The 23,868-nt window shown below is 29.5% G+C and overlaps 1 protein-coding gene across 13 annotated transcripts in view; it reads right to left on the bottom strand.

The window, feature by feature from the left end:
- The window catches only part of LOC142324279 (RNA binding protein fox-1 homolog 2-like), a 557,441-nt gene that overhangs the window by 76,836 nt on the left and 456,737 nt on the right, over nucleotides 1-23,868 (bottom strand). For all 13 annotated transcript variants that reach the window (XR_012756257.1, XR_012756258.1, XM_075365183.1 and 10 more), the window contains one exon: nucleotides 6,860-6,914. Coding sequence is in view for 11 of the 13 variants with exons in the window: in XM_075365183.1 (XP_075221298.1) it covers nucleotides 6,860-6,914 (55 nt within the window). In the remaining 2 variants the exon portion in view is untranslated. The remainder of the gene's footprint in view (nucleotides 1-6,859; nucleotides 6,915-23,868) is intronic.

The raw sequence follows: 23,868 nt of genomic DNA, 5'->3' as shown, positions 1-23,868 counted from the left end.
TTGTTCAAACTACTAAAGACTTTAATCTAACATGCCAAGTAGTCACAGAGGAATGTGATAGGACAAAATGCATGAAATTTGTTTTAAAAACTGGAAAAAAAACTGTGTGTACAATATTATTCCTGGATTTTTTCATGCATGAGCAAAAAGAAAAGGGTGTTTGCTTGGAAAAAATAAACAGCAAAAATGGTGGAAAGTGAATGCCAAAAATTGTGCAATCTGGTATAACCATTGATGAGAAATAAAATTTTAATATGATCTTAATAATAAACAAATCAAAGAATCCAATTTGGGAAAGCCTAAATCAGAAATTCAATCATCAATACGCCACCTTTAGATCGTTATAGAAGAGAAGAATTAATCAGATATTTCACGCACCTCTTTAATGACATAAGCCTCTTAAAACATTGCATAGAGGAACATGGAAATAATTTTGAAAAACAAATATTGGCAATTTGTTTTTAATGAATTCTGTTAATTTTTTTTAAGATGGCCTGTATGTTTTTAACGACTTTTCCTCATTTCAGTTATTTATATAATAGAATTTGATCATAATTGAAGCTTATGTACCTATTACCTCCCTTTAAATTCATTATTATCGCTACAGGAATTGGCAAAGACTAACTTTTACAGCCTAATTAAAAACTCTATCGAACTATCATGAAAACTGTAATTCTGAAAATAAATGATTAAAAGCCTTTGAGCAGTTTGTTCATGGTACCGTGAGAAGAGAATAAGACCTGAAATTAAAAATTTAACTAAATAGATAATTGACACAAGTCTAAACTATAATTAGGTACTGAAACATAATAATAATAATAATAACAGAATCTTAAAATTAAAAGGAAAAAATAATAGAAAGGTGAACATTTTCAAGAAAAAATTTGATAATGTACCAAAAAATGTTTGACGACTGAGCCTACACAAATTTTAAAAGAAAATGTTGATTTTGGCCTTACACTCTTTTGTAAAAAAGAAAAAAGCTACAAAAATGTCTTAAACAATAAAAATATTACATAAAACTAAAAATTTAATTATAAACTAAATTCAAAAAAAAAATCATACATTCTCAAAGTAGTTTATATGCAATACTTAATTAATATATGTTGTTTTTAAGTTATAATTAAAAACAAAAAAAAATAAATTAAAAAATTTATCTGAATAAGTAAATTTCAAAAGTAATTACCAAATATTAACAGACTTGAAAGAAGAAAGTAAAATAAAGAAAGGATAAAAGAGAAGTATTGCAACAAGATCCAGTAGGAAATAAAATAATTATTAAAAATGGGTAAATATTTTATCATGTAATATGATTCATTTGGAAGGGAATTTACGTTAATAACATGCATAGAAAAAAAAGTATAGAAAAATAAATGTAAATGTATATATAAAATCTACATTTCATAATAAATTACGTTGTTTGCAAATTTTTTAACTAAATCATCACAAATAAAAACTAAAAAATGGAAAAAGGCACTTGTCTTTCATTTTTTGAAATAAAACTAAGACTACAAACAAAAAACTGTATTAAAAATTATCAAGCATAACTTATCAGTTATTCATATTAAGTTATTTGTTTCAAAATCATCAAAACAATGCAGTTATCAACCTATTTTTGATATATTAGCTATATAACATTCTATTTCAGATGGCAAATTAAATTTTTTAATAAGAGCAGAAAAAAAGTAACATTAAATGATGAACAATTTTTATTTACTATTATAAGAATTATAATAAAAAACTTTTGCAAAAATCAATAACGGTTCCCAAACCAGCAGTAATAAAATAAATAGTATAAAATCTTTTAAAATAAATCTCTTTAAATTTAATAGTAATAAATCTCACTTATCCCAGCTCATGACAATGACTCTAATTATAACAAATTAGAAAAAAAATTAGGTAGGTTATACTTTGATAAGTAAATTAATAGTAACCATTTTAAACTACTGTCTAAATTTTTTAAGATTAAGAAAATCACCAATCTGTATTTTTTTATTAAAAAAATAATTCTAAATCATGCAAGAACATGTTTTCAGATTACCAGGAGAGAAGATCCAAGTAGGTTGGTGAAAAAATGTTTTTTGTGTGTTTTACCAACATATAAATCGGTCAAGTTGAGTTGAGTCAACTTTCATAAAATTTTTATTGATGAATTTTAATAAGAAGATGAAAAAACATCAGTAGAAAATTACAGGAAAATAGAATGAGAGCTCTTGATTCTTTTAATACAACTATGAAGTCAATTTTTAATCTATAAACTCATTGGCACACTTAATGGGTTTATTATTAGTTATGAAAACCTAAGTACCATGTCTTAAAGTCCCAGTATAATAATGATAAGCAGTATAAATCAGTATAATAATGATAACTGAATGCAGAAAGGACTCTTATAATCAAAGAATTACATGTGTGTATATATATATATATATATATACACACACACACACACACACACACACAATAATAATTTTAAATATTTCGTAAAAAATGTATACATTACCAAATTTTCAGATTAAAGCTACATTGAAAATGCTCTCAAGTTCTTTTTTTCATTTATAATTTGTTTTTATAACAGGCAATAACATTATACAAACATAAACTCTTAAAAACACTACTGGTCTATTCCAAGCTTGAGAAGTAAGCAGGAATGCAGCGAGGTGTTACAGAATGAAGTGTGTTAATATTACTGCTATTTTACAAATGTGTTATCTTTGTAGTGATAACCGAAAATAACTAGATAAGATTGATTAACTATGCAACCAGTTAAGCAGCATTGATGTGTATAGGGCACTAAATAAATTAAATAATTTTTATAATATAAGCAATGTAATATAATAATATTTTGAAGATTCAAATAATTCATTAACATTTGAAGATTGTGTTAATATTTAATATTGTATGAAATATAAACCACCAAAACAGAGTAATTAGCTAAATTAAACCTACCCCATATTATTTTCAAGAATCAAATTTCACAGCATCCTGCATCTTTAGCTGGTATTGAATTCTATAATTGCATTATAATATAATTTTGTTTCTAAATATGTTAATTTAATTTTATGTTAAAATTGTTCTTTGTTTTGAAATTTTAAAGTATAATGAATGCATATGAAAATTTTTTTGTCCAATTTAAAAAAAAAATTATAATGTAATTATAACCGAAGATACAGATTGCTGTGAAAATTGATTCTTGGAAATTAATATGGTAAGTTTAACTTATCTAATTACTGTGTTTTGCTGGTTTATATTTCATATAATATAATAATTTAACAATTAAAAATAATATAAGCAACTTGTACTCTAAATATCTCATACCTTTCCGCTTCAATTTAAGTAGTATTTTTTTTTTTAATTTCTAACAATTATATCATTTATTATTATAAAAATGAAATCAAGTTAGGGGAATCTAGGACAAATCTACTGCTACAATTCTTCCACAATGGGAACTGAAAAAAATCAGAGACTGGGATAAGCAGGGCTTTAATATACTAAATCTAACTTCATTTTAAAATAAACATATATGTTATAACATATACTTTATCAATAAAAAATGCAAAAAAAAATTGGTAAAACTACTATTACAGAAAATAAATAGATAAATGTATAACATGGGAACCACATTTTCTTTCTAAGTAAAACAAAAATTAATTATATTATGCAGATATAAAAAGATTAAAAAAAGTATTTCATACATAACGTATGATGTAGTTAAGAACAAAAATGAACACCATCTACAAAAACAATTTTTTTAAAACAACTGCTCTACGTTCTACAACAAAACAAACAAAAAAAAAAAAAAATCATGTATACGTATATGATTCATAACTAAAGAGCTTGTAATTACTCCATGATTGTAATACAATAGACTGTATGAATAATGTTAATAAAAATACTAACAGCTTAAAATTATAGCACTGCGTTCTGCATTACTGCGTTACATACAAGATTCCTCTTAAATATTATTATTTGTTCATATAAAATAATACATTAAATAAAAATTACATCTAACAAGCAACAAAAAAATACAGTTCACTGCAATATCTAGCAATGTTATAATGAATAATATATATAAATATAATTATATTCATATAGTAATGTAAACAATGTAAAATACATGCTACGCACAATACACACAGCAATAATAATACTAACATTATAATAAGAGGTAGAATGTTTTATCAATAAAATGTGTAATATACAGTTTTAAAAAAATCATGAATGTCACTATAAAAGAAATCATACAAAAATAACTTCAAAATTATTAAAAATTACAAACAACTTTCTTAAAATTACATGGAAATTGTTCTTCCAGAAGATTTTTTTAGAAGCTAAATGCTCCTTCCTCCATAGAATTACTGGTGGTAACAAACTTAAAATAATACCTTTTAAAAATGTAACCCTTTAGTACGTAATCAAATAATAAAATTGACTTAGGTAATTTAAAATACATGTTTTACATAAATATTGAAGATGGGTACTATTGATAACAAGCAGTATAATCAGTAACTCCACTTGAGATGAATTGGCATAATTAGCTCTGTAAGAGTTTCTGCAAATTCAGTGTAAATTTAAAAGCAACTCATTTATCAATAAATTAAAATAATTCTTGAAAATTCTAAGAAAAAGACAATACGCTAATTATTTCCTCAAATGCGATGTATTCTCTATTATACAGAAAATATTATTTTAAAACATTTATTTGCACATTTGATTTAAAGTAGATTCTATAAAATAAATTGTTGTGTAATTTAGTGTGCATCATCTAGATGCCTTTTCATACCATGCTGTTTAACGGATTTTTGTTTTAAATAAGCATTTTTCAAACATTTCTTAAATAACCATCCAACTACATTGTTTATACTATCAGAGGCATGTTTATGAATTTTTACAACTATAAGATTTTTTATTTATTTTATAACACAGGTTATTATTTCATAAATATTTTTACTCAAAGAAAATGGATACAAAAACTATTAGAAAAAGTAAAAAAAAAAATAAAGCACATGCAGACAGTTGTCAATACAAAGATCTTGTTTTATTTTTAAAAGCATCAGGTTTGGTAACATTATTGAGTGCAACAAAAAAAATTCACAAAAAGTGACATATTCATAAGAAAAACTGTTGAGGATTTTTTAAATGCTGTAAATAGAACTATATTTTTACAAATGATGAAGTGATGGAAATAGTTCTGATAAAGATGTTTGTTTCATTAATCTATTAAGTCTAAATACAAAATATGCAGAACCATCTTACATATCTTTACAAAGATTCTAAAGGGTATTGTGTTCTGGAAGTTTTATTCTAAGAAAAAAATCCATATTCTTCTGATATTATGGATTTAGTAAATAAAAAATTATATATAACAATTAAAAAATACTAGGAGAAAAATATATTTTTATTACAAAAGAAACGCCACAATAATATATATAAACTACAGTGAATACATGGAAAATATTTGGAAAAATAAAGAGAGTAATTTGTATTAAAACTGTCCACCCATGGCATACTGGAGAAGTTAAAATCATACTGCTTCAACAGTATCATCATACTGGATGGGATCAGAAAAGTCACATGAGAGTTTGTAAATCTTTAGTATGATGATCCAGCTAACTACTAAAAACATTCATTTATAAACTTAATTAAATTTGAATATGTTTATACAAAAATTAATGAAGAAATTTACTTATGCAAACCTTAATAACATATTTTATTTCTTTCATATTTTATTTAATGCGGATAAATTGGAAATTTTTATAAAACTGTTCATAATTGTTAATCATAACAGTTGGTGAACGAACTGTTTATTTTCATTCAATTTTTACAAATCTAAATTATGATTCATATTTCAGAAAAACAGATTTTCACAGCTAAAACTGCTAATAAATAGTTACAGGTATTAATCAAAGGCAAACAACAAAATCAACCTCATATTACTAAATAGAAATTTTCTTTTTCTCTTTGATTATTAAATCTATGAATGTTTGTTGTAAAACAGAACATTACAATTAGCATAAAAACAAATTACAGACAATGAGGTATCAAGCATCAAACTATGTTAGGGAAATAAAATACTATAATAAGTAGCATATACAAATTAGCCATGGTCCAGTACAAAAAAAAAATGCTTCACATTAACCAATGAAAAATAAATATTTATACATACATTAACCATGAATGTTTTATAGTTTATATTAAACAGGAATACTGTGACAATTCAGTTCAAATTCAATGATCAAAATATTGATAAGATATTACATAGAAAATTTCCTAATGGATAATCCCTTAAGAATTATTATGTTAACGATAAGATGGAGTGGAGATATATAACAATTTAATGATGAACTTACTTCATCAGTAAAAAGTTCAATTTTAAATATTTTAGAAAACAGTCAGTTATTCCTTTTATTACTTTTTTGTTCAAGATTTTAATGATTAACAAGATTATAATTTGGCATCTCAGCTTGACCAGTTTTGAACTATTGTCAAACAATTCCAATTTTGTAAGTAAACTGGTAAGAAACATTTAAAAATAATTTAAAACAAATAATATGAAAATATATATTTCTACGTTTTGCAGCAAAATATAATTAGCATTTTCAGCAAGAAATTTAGTAAGTGATGTAATACTGACAATTTTAAAAACACACATATCAACACGTTAAAATACAAAAATAAAGAAACAGAGATGTTCTTTTAAGGAAGAAACATACACAAAATTAACAACCTTTATAGTGACAAACATATACAAAATAATTAAAAGAATTGGTGAAATGTAGTGGAAAAATTAACAGACATAGGTATAATGGAATGAAAAAATTTTTTAAATATTTTAGGAAAAGAATTTTTAAAAAGTGCTTACCGTTTGGTAATGTTGGTGGTTTCTTTGTTTGAACACGAGCTGTAGCATTATTAACCTGCATTAAAATTTAAAAGACAAACAAAAAAAGGAGTAATTAATATCTTTAAAAAAATTTTTTCACAGTAAAATGAAACACAAAATAGTTTGGATTAACAAATAAATTCAAAACAGAAAAATTAAGAATTTAATAACAAAACTGACTAAATAGATTACATATACGAATGATGAAAAACTGCTTTTAGCATACCGATATCGATAATATTTTAATCAATCACATGTTCACCATTTTTTTCTTTAGTAATCAAATAACAAAATAAATTTGAAGAAAAGACTTACTTACTTAAATTTATATTACGCAAAATTTGATGAATATTGAAATCACGAATAGTTTTATAAACTTAAACTAGAACAAAAAAAATTAATAAAAGCAGTTTTCCTTCATATTATCAATACATTTTCCTGTTTAAATTAATTCTTTAAATAAGCTAATGAATAACACCAGACTCCCATTAAAAGCAACACAACTGTGATTCAACCATGGAAAATGTGACAACTTATGATTATTTAAACTTAAATGAAGCAACTCTTTTAAAGCAGAAGTAAATTGATCTGAATAAATTGGAACTAAGATAGCTCATAAAGATGTGGAATTGCTGTCATGTAATGATATAGAAAAAAAATTAAGAGAAAAAACGACGGAAAGATTAAAATATTAATACATTCAGATTAACATCAGTAAGTAAAATTTCATCTTTTCTCAAACTCCTCAAATCCTGTAACAGATACCACCTATCAATTCAACATAACACACATTCACTGACATAACCTATATTATACTGATTTTAAATTATTTCTATAATTCTACTTAAGTTCTAAAAATGATCCATAAACAGTGATAAGAACCAATTACAACAAAACATTTCTCTGTCAACATTGGAGTATTTTTTTGTTTTTAAAATGGCTAGAAGTAGAATTTGTAAACACTAACAAACAAGATTTTATATTTTATGTTTACTCAGTGTGATTATAATCTTTTTATTAATTGCTTCTTGTGGTAATTTAAATAATCTATTAATGAAAAATTAACTATGTTTATAAACTACAGTCTCTGGTTTTTTGAAAGGTAGTTCAAAATACATGGAATGGCATACATGACATTACTGCATCTTGCTTAATTACATTTGGGCTACATTAACAAACAAGTCACACAGTAATATTTATTTTCAAACTTTTGATTCATTGTTATAAGTAAAAGAATTACACTATCTGCAATAAATAAAATCGTATAACAGAAGTTTCTCTTTTTTTATAGTTATGTAAAGAAATATATGTATATTTTAAATGTATAAACATATAAGCTATATGTATATATAGCTTAGCATAATTAACAGCATTAAATTGTTTTGCATATCAAAGCAATTACGTTTCTGGGAGAAGCACTACAATTTAGGAGAAAATGTTTCATCTGTAAAGAAAAAACAAAGCATCTCTTAATTGTACATGTATTACTCATAGTTATATTGCTTATATGGAAGATCAGTGTTATTGGCTGTATCTGTCTTACTGACATGAAGAAAAATCTAAGTAAAAAAAAAAAATAAATAAAGAAAATTAATTATTAATTAAAATTATTAACCATAAAGAAAATAACAAAGTACACCCACTAAGTAAACAGTATTTTAAATATTACTGTAAAAATGATGAATCAATGCACATGATTTATAGTATCAATTCTAAATAAATAATTATTATTATAATACATACACATATACATATATATATATAATCCAAATATTCATAAAATTCACCAAGTATAGATTATGATTACACTACAAATAAAAATCTACTATACTATATTTTAATAAATTAAACCTAAAATTGTCTACACGTATAATCACTAAGGTCTACTATAGGAAAATCTTTGTGATATCACACTTATTATACAGGAAAAATAAATAATTAATAAAATAAGGAAGAGTAAAATAAATCAGAATTAAAAAAAAAAAAAACAGATTCACACAATACATTCATTATCATTAAGTAAAGTGACCACTAAAGCTGTGCAAAGACAAAAAGCTTGCAAATGTACAGTTAATTACACTGACTAGATAAACAAAGAACAGCAATTTTAATTTGTACATTAAGTAAAAGAAGTTGTTATTTTAATATTTTCAAGGAATAATAAATGAAAATAATGTTAACCAAATTGATTCAGTTGGTAACAGTATCCATTCCACTCAACCAAATGCAAACCGCACCCAATATTATTTAAGTTCCATGATCTATAGCAACTAAGTAATTAATTAGCTTTGGCCACTGGGAAAATTTTATTTTTACCTCATGTTCTCTTATTTTCAAATTCTATTATTTGAGAGATATTTTTATTTGAACAGTATTCTAGAGATCTTCCATATCTAGTACAACTTTCTTAACTCAGGATCTGTAGACAGAGTGCTGGCTACAGCACTCTGTCTCTAAGTTCATAGGCAGTAGGTTGCTGTGTACGGTAATAATGTAATGAATGAAAGAAACATTTGAAAATGTTGCGAAAGGTTTAAAAATAACTGAATTAATGTGCATGATGAAGAACATTCAGGGAGGCCCCCAATAATCACCGAGGACTTGTTGAAATACGTCAATGATGAAATCAGAAAAGATCATCACTCAACAATTTCCTTCCTGCCCCTTCTTTCTCCTGAAGTTTCAAGAGATGTTATTGGTCACATTGTTCATGACCATTTAGGCTTCAGAAAGGTTTGTGCATTTTGGGTATTGCACGTCTTAAGAAAAAGTCAAAAAAAAAATCTGAATGGGATCAGCTTTTGAATTTTTGATACGCTACACAAAAAAAGGTAACGAGTTCCTTAATTCAGTTGTTACCGGCTATGAAACATGGATTTCGTATTACATGCCAGAGAGAAAACGGCAGTCAAGTGAATGGCGTCATCCTCAATTACCAACCAGACCAACAAAGGTCAAGCCACAGTCATTTGGATGCAAACTGATAGTCACAGTCTTTTGGGATTGGTTTGGCATCCTGCTGATTGATTTCATGCCATGTGGAACGACTATAAATGCAAAAGCCTACTGTGAAACATTAAGTTACAGCGCATCATTCAAAATCAACGATGTGAGCAGCTGATGGCGACGTCCTGCTGCACGATAATGTACATCCGCATGTTGCGAGTCCGACATGTGATTCACTGAGAATATTTGGATGGGAAATTTACAATCACGCACCATACTTAGCTCCTTCTTATTACCATTTGTTTGGGAATTGAAAGAATTTATGAGTGGTAAGCAATTCACAGGTGAAACTGAACTTAAAAATGCTGTTAATCAGTGGCAAAATGGACTGGCAGCAGAAGAATACGACAAGGGTATATTGAAGCTGGTGTATTGCTACAATAAATGTCTTAATCCATGTGGCAATTATATGGAGAAGTATGTAGTTTTAGAAAAATAAAAAATATTTATAATTTTCAGAATAAATTTTTTTACAATTACTTTAGAGATAACCTCTTATAGAATGGTAGCTAAGAAAATATATAAGAGCAGTTGTTAAAATGATAATGTTCAGGCTGAACATTATTAAAGGCCAGGCTGGCCTTTAACTCTCAATCTCCAATCTGGAAGGCTGGTGCTAAAAATCTGTGCTACTCCAATATACACCTTAGACATTCAAGAGTTCTGGAACCACTAAGCAGATGAAGAACATCCCCTCTTTCCCTGACCATAAATGTTAAATTACCAATGTCTTGTGTAGCTAACAACAAAACATCACTTTTATAAGTTTTCTCTACATTCAACAAGGAATATTTTATTTTAAGAAATTATCATATAGAAAATATCAATATAATTTAAAGGGCAATCCATTTAATCATTTCTACTTTCAATAAATAAACACATTTTCGGAAAAAAAAGAATTATTGTACGCTGTGTATTCCGTTATAACTGTACGAAAATAAAAAATGTACTTCACAATGAAGCCATGAAGTTATGGTAATGCAACTTTGTCTTGCACAGCTTACTAGGCACTTTGTCTTATAAAATTATTTTTTAAATGTAATTTACATTCTTTAAACATGTTTCAGTATCAATGTTCTACTTAAGAGATTCAAAAGAATATCTAATTTTTCAATGAATATTATATATCAACACACCAATCTAATTTAAAATTAATTCTTTAGCACGAATAGTATTGGTTCAAAGTGTAGTATTATTTTGCACAAAATATGAGAAGATATTATATATAAGAAACCTGAGTAAAAATAGAATCTCAATTAGGAGAGAACTAGATGATGAATGTGACGAGACTAATTACAAGAAAATGATGCTAGACAATTTACTAAATGAATGGATTCATATAGTAAATTATAATATTTGCACACGTATAAAATGAGTAATTAATAACCAAGGTAAAGATGATGGTACTTCTAGTAAGAAATATTATTTAATAATATTTTACATTTTAGTAGTAGATAAAATAATAAATATATATCACTGTATTTAAATTTAATAATCTTTATGTTAATATTATTTCTTCAATTATAGTTATTATAATTTCTGCTATATTTAAATTATAATAAAATAGGGGATCTCTGACTTGCTAAGTTACAAATCCAAGCCCACATGGTTTCAGTAAATAGAAAAAACATGAAAAACATTAGAATCAACACAGACACAAAAAATGAAAGAACACGTTTTAAACAGGTTCAGAAAGCAAGTTTTCAGGAAAGTAAAAATAAACCAGTGGAAGGAAGTGGATGCAAAAAGGAAAGAAATGACACTTTCAAAGGATGAAAGGGAGGAAACAACTAAAGTTGACTTACTGTACACTCTCTTTCTAAGTCTATAAATTCCATGTATGTTGGTTTATTTTTCTTTAATCTTCCTTGTATTATTAATCTGAGCACTAAAATTGTTTCCCTTGTCCCTATACTTTTCCTGAAACCAAATTGGTCTTCTCCTAACGCTTCTTCCAGTCTCCTCTCAATTCTTCGGGCAGAATTCTAGTTAAAAATTTTTATGCACAAGCAGTTAAGCTAATTGTTCTGTATTCTTCACATTTATCTGCTCCGGCTTTCTTTGGTATCATAATAATAACACTCTTTTTGAAGTATGACAGAACTTCCCCTTTTCGTAAATATTGCACACCTGTTTGTATAATCTATCACTTTCTCACCTGCACTGCACAGTAATTCTGCAGGTATCTCATCTATCCCAGGAGCCTTCCACCCATTCAAATCTCTCAGTACTGTATCTCCCTTTTCATCCTAGACTTCCTCTTCTTCCTCAATATAACAGCAGTTTCTAATTCATTACTCCATATAACTCCTCAATATATTCCACCCAAACTTTTATCAACCTTCTCTTTCGTATTATAAATCAGTGTACCATCGTTATTTAACACATTATTAGATTTGAACTTATGTACCACAACATTCTACCTAATTTTCCTGTATGTTCCATCTATTTTACCAATAATCATTTCTCTTTCCACTTCTGAACACTTTTATTTAATCCACTCATCTTTTGCTAATTTACACTTCTTGTTTATAGTATTTCTTAACTATCAATAGCCTTCTACACCTTCTTCATCACTAGCATTTTTATACTTTCTACAGTCATCCATGACCTTCAATATAAACTTTGATATCGAAGTTTTCTACCAATTTTCTTTGTTCTGCCTAAGTTTGCTTCCTCTACGTTGACCACGTCAACCATTGCTAATGATGACAGTGAAAACACCAGTAATTATGAGGTGAATTTTCTGCCATTGTTGTCCAGTGACCACACGAGTGATAACCAACAAGAGACGAACCAGCGATGAAACAGCAGCTGCATCTCCCCCCACCCCAAAGGAGACGAGAAAATGTTGAGGGCTGGTAGTGAGGAATCGCTTGCAACTACAGGAGCGGCAAAGGAGATGGAGAGGAAGGAGATAATGGTCATAGAGGTGGATCTTGATATGCTCTGCCATAAGGAGCAGCTTGTTGATGAAAAGGAGGGGTACTGTACTGTATACATAGACTGGCGTGACTTGCATCTTCAAATGTAAACACAAAGATCGAAATTAAGGAGTGTTCAAAGGAATTGGCTGATCATGCAACACGCAACAAAGGTCTTCGTGATGTCTGGTAGGAATTCCTTGCACAGGAGAGCAAGGTCACGCAGACGCCTATGGTGGTGGGCCAAGATGAAAGGTGGCCCTCTGGTGATGGGATGAAGTGCAGCAGATGGACAAAGATACACAGACGTTGCTGCCTGAGGTCCCTGGCCAGGGTGCTTTGTGGATGATTGGGCATGATGGTATCCAGCGAGCGCTGGAACATGGGGTCTCCGGGGTGGACTTTTAACAGTTGGTTCGCAGGAGTTTGTAAAAAATTATTCCGCTGCACTGAACTGCTGACCAACATTGATGGCCAGCATGAGGTTCCTCAGGAGTGGACAGGTGCTCATTGACTTGGTGGTTATTGTTGTCGACTTGGCAAAAGGTGAGGATGGTGATCCACAACTATATGAATGCGATCCCCAAAGTCGTGGCGGTGGACCGTGAGGTTTATTTCTGCAGGCCCGATAGGCAAGTCGGTCAATATTTGTATTGCTTAGTGGAATACACCACCAGGAGCTGTGCTAGGAAGCTCCTGGTACATCTCAGTGATGGTGCATTGGTGGATCAAAAGAAGGGAGATGGGTTCCCACAGAAGAGAACAGTGGAATCTGCCATGGCCACAGTCGTGGTGAAGGCAGAGGGAAGGTCATGTGCAGACCTCCACCGCCAAGTCAAAAGTAGTGTGCCGCTAGGGGAGACTGGGGTCCTCTCTGGACATAGAGGTCAAGAGGAGGACCTCCATATCTGGGTGCAGGCCAAAGAACTCAGTGATTTTGGAGAAAGTAGAGGGCATCACCACGATGTTCACGGAGAGGGGCGGTCGATGAGTCCACTCCTTATAAAGGATGTGTATGCACTCATGACCAAAGAAGAATCTGTGAATGATCTTCAACGAGTGACAGGGGAGGGGATGATGCTCAACATTTTGTCCATGGAGCCGGCCTATGGGGCGAAACAGGTGGTAACGGTGACCATACCATCCATCCTCACGGTCAAGCTGATGACTGACGGTCGGGTCCGTATAGGAAGGGTAGCCTGCATGATGGTGCAGCGGTCCTTGGTAGATCACCACTTCCACGACTGGCATTCAGGGCACCAGGCAAAATCATGTGATGGCCCGGACCGGAGCGGCCACTGTTTTAATTGTGGGGAGGCTGGCCATAACAGGAAGGTGTCCTTCCTGTAAGATGCATGGGCATGTCCCTGGAGGCCAGGGTTGTAATATTACCTATGCGGCATGAGGTTTGGCAGCAGTTGCATTCGCACTCAGTGGTTCCGGTGTGGGACAGCTTCATCTGGGAGGGACAGGCATCTCACCTTCAGTGATTGGGCAAGGACTCCTCTCGGAAATGCCAGGTGGAAGTACAGACTGAAACCCCCATGGGGGATCCCTTCGAGGGTTCCTCATTTGAGCCAAAGCACCGGAAGAAGACCACAGTCCCAGTGAGGATCCTCTTGTGGTTCCCTGATTGAGGCCAGGCACTGTAAGACCATAGTCCTGGTAGGGGGGGGACTCCTTATTAGAGACATGGCAAAAAGGACAGAGTGCCAGCTGTCAGGGTGAGGGCCTTGGGAACAGCATAGTTGGATCCAGGGCTGCTGCCCAGGCAGTTTGAGGTGATGACATCTCCCAGAACTATATTTATACTTAAATGTGGGTTTAACTTTGAGAGGCCGAGCAAAAAAAAAAACAAGAAAAGAAAAAAGTTCACTTCTGCTGATTTAAGTATTTCCTTTTTTTTAATATTCTCCCATTCTTTGTCTAAATTTTATACCTTATCTTTTTTACTCAGACCTCTTGTAATGCCCCCCTTAAAAATCTTCTTTACCTCCTCTTCCTCAAGCTTCTCTAAATTCCACCGATTCATTTGACACCTTTTCTTTAGGTTTTTAAACCCCAATCTACATTTCATTATAACTAAATTATGGTCAATATCAATGTCAACCCCTGGATATGCTTTGCAGTCGACAAGTTGATTTCTAAACATTTGGTTAACCACGATATAATCTATCATACCCTCTAAAAGGGATAATGGAAGAATAAAAGGAGAGGAAAATTATATTCAGGAAATAGATAAATCCTCTCAGAAAATAGACATCAGATTATAAAAAAATATAATATTCATCAAAAAAATTCCAAAAAACTTATTATAGTCCAAAATAGTACATAAAAAATTTTTTCCCATTAGCAGATACTATAGTACAGTGTTCCTCAACATGGGGTGCACATCCTCACTACAGGCATTGGTAACACTAAATGGGGATGCGAGCATATCAAAAAGAAAATATTATAAAAATTTATTAATTTACTGAAAGGAAAGCAAAACAAAATACAATCTGACATAATAAATAATAAAATACACTGTGACACTGACATAATACACTTACTCGTATATATAGGATTGTATCAGTGCTGCATAATGTATTAATAATTAACTTATCAATACTAAATTAATAATTATTAGTAACTCCCTTGGGCCTGTCTTGTAGAGCAAAGTTTTTTGAAGGAAAGTTGAATATTAGAAATAGACGCTTGAGTTCTTTTTCTATATTTAGCTAAGATCTATATTTTGTCTTCAAAACAGCCACCGCAGGAAATCTGGTCTTACAAAGATAGATGTCAAAAATGGTAATAGTATACGAAATACACTTGTGTTTTTAGTGCAGATAACTCATCATCCACTCCTGCCCAAAATTCAAAGTGATTTATTACTAAATTATCTTTTGATTTCACCACCTGGTGTGAAGTCTAAGATTTCTTCTTCGGCAGTTAAAAGCCCTTTAGGAGTATTTTGAAATGGATCCCTAACCCACTTGTAACTTACTACCAACTTGTAATCAACAAGAAAATACTTTTTAAAATTCTTTACCAGCATGGCTAAATGATTTTCAATGGTTACAAAAACAACTCACATGTTGTTCTTCAGCCTTGTAAGTTTTAACACATTCATCCACATTTGCAAACATTTCAAGATTTTTTTTCTTCAAATTTCTGCTCCACAATTCCAATTTTCTACAAAAAGCATTAACTTTATCACTCGTCCATATCCAACATATGTGTATTTGCTCCTTGGAGCTGAAGATTCAAGGTATTTAATTTCTCAAACATGTTGAACAAGTAGCTCAACTCATTCTCAAATAAATCATCTTGAAACTTCTAAGCTTCCAGTCGGTTTTCATCTTCTAGAAAAATGGCGATTTCATCTCTTAATTCATAAACACGTTGCAAAAATTTCTACATGATAACCATCTTGCCTCAAAATAAAATAGTAATGCTGAATGTACTGCACCCATGTCTTTACAAAATGCAAAAAAGATTCTTGATTTTAGTGGTTTCATTTTTATATAATTTATTATGGTTAAAATCATCGTTAGCACAATATTCAGCCTACGACACATTTCTTTGGAAGCCAGAGCTTCTCTGTGGATCATGCAATGTGTCCAGACACACTGTGGAGATTTTTGTTTCACAAGTGCTTGTATACTTTGGAATCCTCCAAACATTGAACGAGCACCATCGGTGTATATTCCGACGCAATTTTCTCACTTCATGTTTGCCTCATTTATAAAATCATTTAAGATAGCAAATAATGCGAGTACTGTTGCTTTGAGTTCTATTGGTTTGCAGAAAAGTAGTTCTTCTACTGCTGACATACTATCACAAAATATAACATAAGCAATGAAATGAGCATCTGTATTGCTACCTGTTGCCTCGCCAAGCTGAATTAAAAACAATTTGTTAACTTTCCGAAAAGCTGATGCTGTACATATTCAGCTACATCACTAATTCTAATGGTACTGTTGTTGCCCACTGGCAACAACAGTACCATTAAATAGAGGTGCAATTGTTTGGAAAAATTATCTCCATAGTTTCTACAATCTCAATTGCAGCTGGAAAAATAAGCTCTTCACTAGTGGTATGAGGCTTTAAATCTGGCTATTTTATATGAAACTTTGTAAGAGGCAAGTAAAGCTTTTTCATTCACAGACAAAGTTTTTTTTAAAAAATGATATCTGCTTTTCACATAATTTTAATTTGAAGAATTCTCAGGGTTTGTTAACATAATCATTATGATGTGTTTCCAAATGTTGTTTAAGTTTATTAGGTTTTATGCTGTCATCTGCTAAAATTTTTGAGCAAATGACACACAGAGCCCTTTCTTCTTCATTTACTTCAGTACTCAAAATTTAAGTATTCTTGAGCATATTTTCTTGATTTTATGTTAGGAACCACACTTTTCTGTGCACTTGATGCTTCACTATCATGATCGCTTGTACCCACTTAAAAATTTATCCATGATTCTGTATAAATCTACTGCCATGAATGTTTAATACTGTGGATTGCAATTAACACACAAATTACAACATACACATTCACAATAGATTTGACAGCGATAGGATTGACTCAACTGAAACTGGCTAGAATTGAACGAGGTGCAGCATTTATACACATTTCCTAAGACGTTCCAGAATGTTCAAGACATATCAGAACATCTGCCGAAGCTGTGAGAATGTCCGATATGGTGGACGTAAGACAGAGAGGTATAGTGAGGCCTCAATTCTGGTTTTGTCAATGCAGCAGGTCGGTGTTGCCAAATATCAATAAATTTACTTATTCTTGGTAATTTGTAAGGTTTGTAATTAAGATTGTAGTGTAGCTTTAGCACCAAATACTCAAAATACATTATTATTGTATACTTTGTTATTGTATGAGGGGGCGCAATGAAAATTATGATTGAAAATTGGCAAATATGAAAGGTTGAGAAACGCTGTATAGTATGTAATATTTTCAAAAATATAATGTAAAGATTTTTGTTTTCTCTTTGTATTTAAAGAAAACCACCAAAAGCTTGCTCAATTAGCTTTTCCTAATTACAAACCTTTTTTTTTTTTGAATAGTACAGGAACTTAGAATACCCAATGCACCATTGCTGTCTGTTTATATCTTATGGAATTAATACATCTCTACAAATATAAAAATGGTGCAACCCAAAGTTACTGAAATTTGAATTATGTACACGAACCAATCAAATTATACTTGTATGGGGCTATATTGTGCAAGACACACTTCTTCTTAGTGCCAGCCAAGAGGTGATAATTGTGCTTTAAACTTTTGTGATGTTTATAACAGTGTGTTTATGTTATCATGAATTTTACGATAAAGAGCAATGAGTAATGATTAGGTAAGCATTTGGTGAGAATGCTTAAGGGGAGTTAAGAGACATATGACTGTAGAAGCACTTTTAAAACTGACAAGTGTCAACTGAAGAAGTGTTCTGGTCATCCTTTAACAACACATTTCAAATGTGTAAAAGTGCATGAAGACAACCTATAATACTGAACAACCCACAACAATTTGTAAGATTGTACTTTTATAACATTGTGTTTGACAATGAATTTTGTCACAGGAGAACAACTGCAATACATTGTCAAGAAATTCACCAAACGACACCTATGGGTAGAGTTTTAGCATCTATTAATACAACAGTCATCCCACACCTTACTCATCAGACCTCTCCTCTTGCTATTTCTTCCTTGTTTCTAAACATCAAATTAGAGTTATAACATTATAAGATCACTGAAGGGATCCCAGTTCAAATCACAAGAAAAATGAACACCCTAATGAGAGATGACTTTCAAAGTGTTAGTGTCTCCAAGTGGAAAAATCAGTGGTGTCATAATAATCATGTAAAAGAAGGCTAATTTGATGAGGATGGAAGTCAATCATTTTTAAGGTAATCTAATTATTTTTTATATCTTAATTTTAGAACTTTTGGGTAGCATCTCATGATTAGACTTTTTTTCCATTTTGCAGTAACACATAGTGGTAAGAAAAGTTTATTCATTATTTATTAATTTACCAATAATCCTTCAATAAACTGAAATGCAATGAATGTCAATAAATAGTTTTGCTTAATACATGAAAAAATCATTCTAAACAGAACAATCATTATGTAATAAAATATTAAAACTGAAACTTACAATAATGAGATTAGTTTAACACTGTTCCGAAGTAGATGTAGCAATTTTGGAAAAATGGCTTTTGTTTTTAAATGTTACTAACCAGCTCATAAAAATGACAAAGCGATTTCTTGTTAGAGACAAGTAAATAAAAATTGACACCACTATGAAAACTATTCATAAAAGAAAAAGAAAATTAAAACTAAACAAACAATTCTTGTTTCTTAAGGATACACCATAACTATGGTTTGTATATGGGTGATTAGGGTAAAAATTACAGTATAGAGATGCAGGACATTTAATTCAATCTTTTGAGGCTAGCATGCTAAAAACTATATCAGTCAGCCAACCAAATGATAAATGATTTTCTTCTGGTTGCAAAAAAAGGTTTTGCATTAGTTTACTACAATTTACAGTTAGGAAAAGTAATATTTTATTTTTACTCTCTTTATGTTTTCATTTTCTTTAATAATTTAGCAAAAAAAATGATGTCATAATTCTTGTTTAATATTTTGATTTTTACGTTAATTGTGTAAGTAGTAGTGGAAAAGAGGGCCTAATGATCCTCAACTGATCACAGTAAAACAGAATTTTAATCAAACAATCAATACATATTAAAAAAACTGTTGTAAAATATAATAAAATAAATCTGTTTTATTAAATTATATAACCGGACTCTTAACTATATAACTGTAACCTAATTTTTTTTTTAATTTTCCAGAAGGAAAATAAATCTAATTTCTGTTATTCATGAAGATTTTTTTATCAACACACAAAGCAACTAACGATGCAAGTTGTATCTTTAATAGAAATGGTTAAATTGCAAAATAAATTATATGAAACCAAACCAATAAGCAGCAACATGCAAAGTTGTTGTGAATAAGCAGTAAAATAAAAAAATAAACAGACTGGTGTGCCCATCTGTCATCAAATAAAACACAAAAAATATTATTTTTAACAATAATCCTTTTTTTAATTGATTTAAATGCAATTTCATTATGTCATTCTGAATGACTAGAAATGCCTTTCATTTTTTTATTAATAAAAAAAATAGTGAAAGACAAAAGAATGATTTCAAGATGAGCTAAAAACTTCATGAAAACAATCTCAGTCACAATAAAAAATAAATTTATTTACTGTATTTAATAATGATTAAAAATACTTTAAAAAATTTCAAGTAATAATATCTTGATCTGAAACATGTTAATTAGTACACATACAAAAAGAAAAATAAAATATTTCCTAGAAAAAAATATAATAAATACAAGAATTAAAACAGAATATTATTAAAACAATTTTTATAGCAAACATAGATAATCATAATTTCCAGCTTATAAAAATATGTTCAAAAATAATTAAAAACATGATATTTTATTCAAATTTCTGTCCCACCTCCCATGATAAATCAATTTACATGTAAATTAACAAGTATTTTTTTAAATTATTAATGATAAAAAATGAGAAATTAGATACTTTCCACATACAGCTAAAAATTGCTTTAAAATACATATACACAACCTAAAAAGAATTTTTAGTTTTAGGTAAGAAAAACAAGATAAATATATAAATATAAACTTCTATAAGCCATTAAACTTCAGAAACTTTTATTCTATTTATTTTAAAATCAACCTGAAAATGAAAAAAACCGTAATAATGTTACCATAAAAACTTCCATGTTTTTTATTTTTGTTTTTTTTTGGTTTTTACATATCTCTTATTTGTTTCTTAATCAGATCAGCGACTTAATGGGAAGTATGCCATTGATCAGAACTACTGTTCTTAATACAATAATGTCGTCTGATATCAGATTTTAACTAGGACATTCAGCAGTAGTAACAAAACTAACAGTTTCAGCAGGACTGTTTAAAAGTTCATCCAGTGGCTAAAATACACAATAAAAATTATGGCTAATGTTTTATAAATATTCACAGTATAAAACACAATCCATTGATATTCCACAAAATATGAATATTTTCATGAATATCAATCAGTGGAATGGACTTGTACAATACAGTAGACTTGTCCTAATAGGCATAAAAACACAATCAGTGTTTTCAATGTGCTCCTAGAATTAAGATGATTTATTGACAGGAGGGAAGTGTTTTTATATTTGAGGTGAATTTTATGATATGACCTGTAATTTTAATCTTGTCTACTCAAGAAAGTCTATCAAGAAAGTATTCTTAATTAGAATATAATGAAATATTTGAAAGGCAAATCCGATTAATAATAACAGATTCATAATTCATTGGATATAGAAAAATTAAGTGATATCCAGTTCACCATGAAATAAAGAAGATGCTAAGCTGAAATTGGTGAACCAAGAACTTCATTCATCATACCATAATACTATTAAAACATCCTACCATATGAAATTCAACCTATGCATCAACCTTTTAGGCCAAACAAAAAAGGAAGCAGTTAGCAAATGACCATTGATTTCATAACTATGCACATTAAGGGAGACATTTTCTATAAACTAATTTTCTACAGCGGAGGATATATAGTTCCTTTTGAATGACTCCATAAATAGCCAAAACAGCTGAATTTGGAATGCTGAAAAACCTCCATTTATTATGAAATATAATTCCAGTTACAGAAGATATCCCCAGAGAGGGGGGGATGATAACACAGAAAAACCTCCTTGTTTCTTTGATATTTAAAATTTTATCTGTACTAAAAATCAATGATAATAAATAAATTTGTTAATAAAACTAGTTTTTTGATAAAAATTAATTCTAAGAAAAATCAAAGAAATTAGCGCTTATAATCAGAAAATAAATATATATTCTTGCTAATTCTATAAAACAATATTTCAAACTGTGAAATGTAAAATGACTTTTAAGTATAAGTAATTTAGTAACATTTATTAGGTGTAAAAAAATATACAATAAGACCAGCAGCATTACAAAAAGTAAACTATGTGTGATTACACCAGGTACCATGCTCTAGGGAGCTCTCCAATTAATACAATAAATTTCAGTATGCAGAAAAAATACAAAAAAATTAAATAGATTCTTCCTGCAAGATGCAAAACATTCATCCTTTATTTCCAAGTCTGGAGCAAATAGGCATAATAAAAAAATAGAAACATTTCATAGAATGTCAAGAGCACAGAACATGCCCATCAAAAAAATCTGATTGCAACTTAGTTCACATCTATTAACTGTGTGCAATTATTCAATTCAAATTTAATAGTACATTTTCTGAATTTGAGAGAGAAATGCTATTTTAATCTTTAATACCTATCCAAAATGTTTTAATAATTATTTTGTACATGAATTACATTTTGTTAAATATGTTTTCCTTGACTTAATACTGATGAAGAAAAAATATCATGCCCTTTCTAAAAATAACCTAATTTTATGATAATAATAAATATTTAATCATACTATTATATTTCAATTCTGAAAGTATTATTGACAGTATTACTTTTCATACAGTTTAAATTTTTTTGTCAAAACAAACCACTTCTGTTAAAAGCGGATTATCAATATATAAAATAATAATTCAATTTTGTAAATGCATTTTTTATTACACAAAAATAAAAGAATCTTGAACTTATTAACTTTCAGCATATGCAGAAAAAATGTTAAAGATTGAAGGAAAATTTTGAATTATACTTATAAATTATTTTTCAAAACTGCATTTTTTATCACATGTAAATTAAAAATAAAACCACATATTATTCCACAGGTAAAACATTTTCAGTTTTTCTTAAAATGTACTGCTGTTTATCTTTGCACATTATTAATTATGATATTCTGTTCTAAATGATAGCCAAAATCAATGGCTAACAGTTAGTGTTGATGGAATTTTTGTTAAAGTACTAATGATGTTAACTTTAAAGACATCTGAATTACAGGTTTAACCATCAAAACACGTCTAAAAACCAACACTTTTGAAGGGGATTGGTATGCTAATGTTCAGTAATACATTTGGATTGATGAAGAAATACAACAGACAATTTAATTTTTCTTTTTTTTATCAAAGATCCCTGATTATAATCACGATTCATGATGCTACCAAAAAGAATAAAAAAAATGACAAAGCCTGAGCCAAAAAAAATCTCAGAAATTGCAACTTTACCATTCTTTTAGGTAGATTTCATAAAAAAAAGCTGCCTATTGTAATAGTACCATGATTCTACTTCGAGAAAATTTTGACATATCTTATATTTCACATCCCTTATAGTTCAAATGTTTATATATATATATATATTTCACTTTCTTGTGGATATGATAACTGTTGTAGTTTTGTACCAATCACTTTCAAATTGACACAAAATCTCCCACAATCACAAAATTACCCAAAATCTCAGTCGAGTTTGTTAATGAGTAAAATTGAACCATGGGGGTGGAAATGGGGAACTTTTTTGAACAAACAAAATATCGTTATAATTTTCTTATTAAGTAAAATATTGAATTCGTTTAAAGTTCCTGCTATTCTTTGGATAAGGGCCTTAAACTGATATAAGTAAAGTTTTTTATATCACCAACCATTGACTCAAAGGTGGAAAAAATGTGGTTTTGAAGACAAAAAAATCATACTTCCCTTAATAGGCACAGTATCGAATCTGTTTAAAGTGGTCGTTAGTCCTCTAAACATTACCTAAAACTTTTGCTTAAACAATTTTTCATTTGACCAACCCTTACAGCAAGGGATGACCAAAATGTTGCTGGAACTGTAAGATGGGACTTGTCATATGCTAAACGTGTGAAAATTTTCTCATATGTAATCACTGTCGTATGAGTAAATTTTAATTACTTTTGGCATGCCAGAAGGGATTTTTTTTAATTTAAATTACAGGAAGTAATACTACTGACATCTAGAAAATATCTTTACCAATTAAAGGTCTTAAAAGTCATAATACAGTTACAGTTTTATAAATAAATTAAAAAACAAAAATATCTTTACCAATTAATAGTCTTAA

The sequence above is a fragment of the Lycorma delicatula genome, chromosome 4 (assembly GCF_047948215.1).
Source record: "Lycorma delicatula isolate Av1 chromosome 4, ASM4794821v1, whole genome shotgun sequence".
Taxonomy (NCBI): Eukaryota; Metazoa; Arthropoda; class Insecta; order Hemiptera; family Fulgoridae; genus Lycorma; species Lycorma delicatula.
Note: the sequence above shows the minus strand (reverse complement) of the source record. Positions and strands in the feature narration are given on the sequence as shown.